The sequence below is a fragment of the Nelusetta ayraudi genome, unplaced genomic scaffold (genome assembly GCF_046127955.1).
Source record: "Nelusetta ayraudi isolate G7.1 ecotype Tasmania unplaced genomic scaffold, CSIRO-AGI_Nayr_v1 ptg000155l, whole genome shotgun sequence".
NCBI classification, from domain to species: Eukaryota; Metazoa; Chordata; class Actinopteri; order Tetraodontiformes; family Monacanthidae; genus Nelusetta; species Nelusetta ayraudi.
This window is the reverse complement of record NW_027466205.1, coordinates 719,676-725,675: the sequence shown is the minus strand read 5'-3', so window position 1 is coordinate 725,675 and position 6,000 is coordinate 719,676. Positions and strand designations below refer to the sequence as shown.

The window sequence follows — 6,000 nt, the reverse complement described above, 5'->3', positions numbered from 1 at the left end:
AGTATGTTACTCATAACATAACACAACAACAACAACAACAACAACTACTACTAACAATAATACTAATATAGCTAGCTAGCTAATAATAATATAGCTAGCTAGCTAGCGCACTAGATAGATAGACTTCAACAAACTACAGATGAAATATCACTTTTTTTTTTGTTTCTCTGCAACTTTTCATGTGTTTTCTCCTGAAGACATCTGCTCCATAAAAACAATGCTCAAAGGCCAGTGAGGCTCCTCGACCCTATTACTAATCCCTTTATACGGTTCCGTACATATGCACAAGTTTAACTGCACCGACTTTCTCGAGTTTATATTCAGTTGCTTGATTCGTGAGGTGCAGCCGAATCTAAACCAGTCGGAAATAATTGGGTCAAGACTTTTTCAGATTTAAAATATAAAAAAAAAATAAATAAATAAAGTGCAATTCTGCCTGATCATCCTTTTAAAACGCTCGTTCCCAACTTTACCCCCCCTCCTGCTCGCCTCTGACGCACTCGGGGAGACTAGACTTGTGTGTGTGTGTGTGTGTGTGTGTGTGTGTGTGTGTGTGTGTGTGTGCGCGCGCGCGCGCGCGCGAGTGAGCGGCGGGGAGGAGGTGAGGTGGGTGAGGCGGTGGGGTGGGCGCGTTACACAGCAGATGGGTGGACCCGGAGGAGAATTTCCTGCCCCGTGATTTGCTAATCGGGGGCTGGTTCCCCTGTCACTTCCCTGTAATCGTGGCTCCGGGTTCGCGGAGCTCGCCCAGCCCTCCCGTCCGCGGACGCACCGAGTGTACTGCGCTGCACTCCGTGCGCTCTGGTTAAAGCCCGACTCCCTTCACCGTGAAGGCTGGGGCACTGACAAGGAGGACCAGGGGGGCCTCGGTGTGGCTGAAAAGAAGAGGCTGAATCTCCTCACTTATGGCTCTGCTCTAGGAAACTTTCCATCGTTGTTCGGGATTGTGGAAGGGCTTTAATTTTTTCTTTTTTTTTCTTTCTTTTTTTTTTTTCTCCACCCACCTGAAGTCGCCCCGAAAAGTTTTCGCTCACTTGCGGGCGCGCAATCATGGAGATGCAAAGGTGGTCCTCGCGGTGGAGAACGAAAAGGTGGCTTGTGGATTCCACTATTACCACACTCATCACTTTAATCCTGGTTCTAGAGGCCACCGAAGTAAGAGCAGGTAAGATTTACGCAGGGGCCAGGGAGTGAAAAACGTCTCCTATTTCAGGGACGACCTGCGTGAAGTCGGTACTGATGATGGAGGATCCGGGGGGACTATCTCAGAAACCTGGACACGGCTGCTTTTCGACGCGAAACGCCGGTCATGGTTTACCTTTTTCATTTATTTATTTATTTATTTCATTTCATTTTTTTTTTTTTTTTTTTAAAAAGAAAGAAAAATATTTACATAATCTGGATTAGCCCCCCTCCTTTGGAGAGCGTTGTTCTGTTACAGAACGGTCTGAAATCCCGCGTTGGGGGACCATAGATCCCCTGGGTTACACATGTGTTTTTGGTCCAAATTAACGCACTCTTTTTTTTTTTTTTTTTTTATCCTGGACTGCTTTTTACGCACGAATGGAAAGTGCTCCCCCCACCGAGGTGAACACCTCAGTTGATAGAAATCATCCCGTGCAGCTGGTAGAGATCAGGAAAAGCACTTTGTTTGCTTGCTTGGAGGTTGAGGATCTTATGAACATGCCACGCACGCTTCTAGAACTATCAGTGCCAGCCCAGGGTTGCCAGGTAGATGGTCCGCAACTTTTGTATCCGTCACTTATGAATATAATTTTGTTTTTGTGTGTAAAACCGATGTCGATTCATGATTCGTGGCTGTCCAGGTTAGCAGCCCAACTACAGTTCCCCAGGATGGTCTGTTGGGGGCATGATAACAGGTATTGAAGCCCCCCCCCCACACACACACACCACCACCACCACCACCACCCCTCTCCTCAGCAGATCTACTTTCAGTGCACGGTGCGATGCCCTCCCGTCGGTCTGCAGGGGGCCTGAGAGCGAGCGCGCAGGTTTCACCCTATCCCCACACTGCCCCGGTCCTCACTGAAGCCCACTGGCTGGGGCCCTGCGTGAACCCCCCCTCCCCCCACCACCGCCACCGCCACCGCCACCACCACCACCATCCACACCTTCCCTCCACCTCCTCCTCCCTCCACCCTTCACCCCGTGCTGCCCAGCCGGCTCTTCCCCTCAAACCTTGCACTTAGACGTTTGGTCGGCTGCGGGACAAGGACAGTGTTGTGTTGTTTGAGCGGTGGGAATGCTTCCCCTCTAAGTAGTGAGCAGTTATTTGATGATGGGCCTTGTTGCGCTTCCCTATGATTTTCGGCGGCCTTCAAAGAGCAGGCCAGCGTTACGGGCCCTCGCCTGCAGCCGAAATGGCCACAATGTCACAGGGTTCAGGATTACACGGGGACCTCACAGATCTCCGGACTGACCGTCAGACGCAGGTATCGGCTGAGGTCTGAAGCAGATCTGAAGAAAGAGCCTCGTCGCTTGTTGAGACTGGCTGAAGAGATCTCGGGGGCACAAGGGGAGAGTTGGTGCACCTGGAGAAAGACATGCTTTTGCAAACAGTGTTGAGCTTTTATTTGACACTGGATGACTCAGTGTGTAGCTCTTGGTGTTCAGTTGATGCCCATGATTTTATCTGGTTTTGAATTACGCAGTATCGTAGAGGTAGAAGACACACACCTTGGGATTGTACCCTACTCATTGCAGAAATCAAACTTTTCTCTTGCTTAGTCAACTCTCACCTCCTCCCCGTCCTCCACATACATTCTGCTGTAGGCCTGCCGCGCACGGGCTCCAAAGGCTGCCGAAGCTCTTTCTGCTCGCTGGTCCTCCCCATCGAAGCAATGCACAGACACGTTTTCTCAGCCCCCGGGGCGCAAGCTCAGATGCTGCATTCCAGCAGACAAAGCTAGCATTTTCAGAGTCCTCTCCCCACCGCGCTCAGCCCCAGGAACATCAGCGAGGCCGGGCTCCTCGGTGGACCTGCGTCCTACACAGCTGTCAGACATTTATGGTGGGCAAAGAGCCAGACACCTAGCTGCTGCGTTTCTACCAGGTCAAAAGAATTTAACTGGCAATGATCACGTTGAGTTCACAGTGGTTGTTGTTTTGTTTTTTTTATTTGTTTGTTTTTAGTACTACTTTTATTTTGTGTGGATTTTAGAGAGGGCATTGAGTTGTTTTTCAAGTAGGGGCTCATAGCTAAAAAGGTTAATTACAAGAGAAGCAAGGGAAGGGAAGAGTGTGTGTGTGTGTGTGTGTGGGGGGGGGGGAAATGCCTTCAAAAAGTGGGTAGGTCTCCGTGAAAGTTTCCTTGGTATGACACCCGCATAAAGCTGTCTTGTTTTAGCCGGCAGCGTGGTGGAAGTCAGGGGAAGGTGGGGGTGGTGGGGAAGTGGGGGTGGTGGGGGGGTGACGGGAGGGCGTCGTAGGAGGGGTATATAGAGAGACATTCTGACTGAAGATATTATTAGAGTCTCAGGGAGCTGCAGGTGAAAAGGTCCTCCTCCGTTTACCAGTCAATTCCTCCTTTTCTGTAAAGATATTGTGGCCGGGGTGGGAGGGCTGGTGGTGGTGGGGGGATGGAGGCTGTTTGCGGGGGGGGGGGGGGGGGCGTTGGTGAGATCAGGAACACCTGATGCAATGTGACAGGACAGGGGTTTTGTGTCACGTGTCCAAAAAAAAAAAAGGAATTCACCATTAAAAAAACACAAAAAAACACCATACACCTGCAATCGCAATGAAGATGTTAGCAATCAGCTACTTGAAGAAAGGCTGAAGTATACACAGCACACCGCATGGTTCTCTCCACTCTGGGTAACAGGCTTCAGATTGTCCGGCAGTCGAGCTCTGGAGGTATTTCAGACCCGGGAACAGTCCAGCCGCTCTTTGCCGAGCGGCCGCAGCAGCTGGATGTCCTGTTTGCTCAGGCCCGAGGGCAAACTCACACCAGCTCATCAGATGCTCTCTTAAGGAACCCGCGCACACTCATTTGGCCGCCTTAATGGATTGGCCAGTATTTACGTTTTCTCGGCACCTTTGTGCGAGGGTCACGGCCTGGCCAAATTTGTCACATCTGGAACGTATGAGCGCCCCCCCCCCCCTCCCCCCTCCCCCCGGGAGCTGCGTCCTGAAAGCGGTCCTCAGTTCAAGTCCTCAGTTCACTGTCCAAAGAAAGTAGCTGGTTCATCCGCAAAACGCTTGCAAAAAGTCAAGTTGCTTTTGGCAGCGGTGGCACAGTGAGCTGATAATTCTTTCTTGGTTTATTTTTCTTAGCTTCTCATCCCCTTTATCTTGCATTGAGATGGGCAACAGTGATTGGTTAATAGAAGACCCGGCTGATACGTGGCGTCCTCCATCTGGTCAGAAGACTTAATGGATGATCCTTCCTGCGTCTTTGGGTTTCCTTCCTGTCTCCGGACACATTGCTATTTTGCACCTATTTGCGTGATGTGCTTGTCGGCGACAGTAGTTTGGTTTTACTGAAGTGTTTTTACCCGGTGCTTGTAGAATTGTGAAATCAAATGGTTCTATTTTAATCTCTGCATTTCTTAGTCATATCCAATCCATCAACATAGCGGTGGATCATCAACACACATTCTCACGTTCCCCCAAAAAGTATGATCCACTTTTTATGGTCAGTCACTCGAGTAATCTCCCTGGATTGTTATTGTTCTCGTTCTTTTTGAGAGATCCCTTTGTATTAAGAAGTTAAACAAATAATCTGTTTTTTGACGTCCACGCCAACCATGACAGTGGCCAGAAAAAAGGCTTGCTGATGCCCACAGACAACTTGGCATACTTGTTGACCCCACAAAAACAGATTAGCCTTGTTACGATAAACAGTCGGCCATTGTGTTTGCTGTTTAACTCCATGGAGCGGCAATATCCGAGTCAAACGGATACTTCGCCGATTAGCAGCCCGCCTTGATTGGGTACAAAACCGGCGGTTAATTAAAATGGAAGTGGTCTACCTTCCCTACCCCGATCTTCCAATCAACCTGAGCGTCTAAATTTTTCTTATTGTGAAAACCTGCTGAGATGATATACAGGTCAACAATTCGTTGAGGGAAACATCAGTTTTGCACTGTTGTAATGAATCAAAGGCTAGATTACTATCACATTTCCAACTTATATTCTTCAATTCACAGTGTAAACATAAACCATCAGTTGTCTGTTAAGTGTCTGTTTCACACTGTCGGCAAAACTCTGTATATACTGGTTTGGAATTGCCATCATTGTCATGTTATGAAATGTTCCACTGCATTCTTTCCTGTTTCCTTAACTTCTTTCCATTAATCTGCCAAGTTGGCAAATTTCAGTGCCGCGATCCATCCTCCACGTTCAGATGGAGGCACACGTGGACCTTTTACCAAATGTGACCCAAATAAAACCCCTAACGACCATCTTCATTTCTGATTCCCTTGACAGCAGAACCAGTGGATGTGCTAAAAGTCTTAGAATTTCAAAATTACCCCGCCGGCGTGAGGAGAACAACAGGGTTTTGCCCAAACCGGAAAGGATCAAACCCTGACTCAGCTTACAGAGTCTCCAACAAGATCCAGATCAGTGCCCCCACCACGCAGCTGTTCCCTGGTAAGTGGATAAATGTACCGTTTTACTTGCAATATGGGCCTGTTTGGGGATTTTTGTCCAATTCTTTCACTTAAACGAAAGACTGAGCACCAGTCTCACCCTACTTCCGTCTCTTCTGGTCCCGCAGGTGGTGTTTTTCCTGAGGACTTCTCCATCCTGACCACAGTGCGCCCCAAGTCTGGCCTCCAGTCCTTCTTACTGTCCATTTACAACGAGCAGGGAGTCCAGCAGCTGGGCGTGGAGGTGGGCCGCTCGCCCGTCTTCCTGTATGAGGATCACACCGGCAAGCCCGCACCGGAGGACTACCCCCTGTTCCGCACCCTCAACCTCGCCGACGGAAAGTACGTCTTGACTTATTGTCGTCTTCAGAGTGGAAGAGACTCTGAA

At 49.2% G+C, this 6,000-nt stretch overlaps 1 protein-coding gene across 6 annotated transcripts in view; it reads left to right on the top strand.

Moving 5' to 3' along the window:
- Window positions 1-960: 960 nt before the first annotated feature.
- col11a1a (collagen, type XI, alpha 1a) overlaps window positions 961-6,000 on the top strand; it is a 64,275-nt gene continuing 59,235 nt past the window's right edge. For 3 of the 6 annotated variants that reach the window (XM_076013706.1, XM_076013705.1, XM_076013702.1), the window contains exons 1-3: window positions 964-1,165; window positions 5,449-5,613; window positions 5,741-5,954. In XM_076013706.1, the coding sequence (XP_075869821.1) occupies window positions 1,051-1,165; window positions 5,449-5,613; window positions 5,741-5,954 (494 nt within the window). In that variant the 5' untranslated portion in view covers window positions 964-1,050. Of the gene's footprint in view, window positions 1,166-5,448; window positions 5,614-5,740; window positions 5,955-6,000 lie in introns of all 6 variants that reach the window. The other 3 variants (XM_076013703.1, XM_076013704.1, XM_076013707.1) reach the window with 3 other exon arrangements.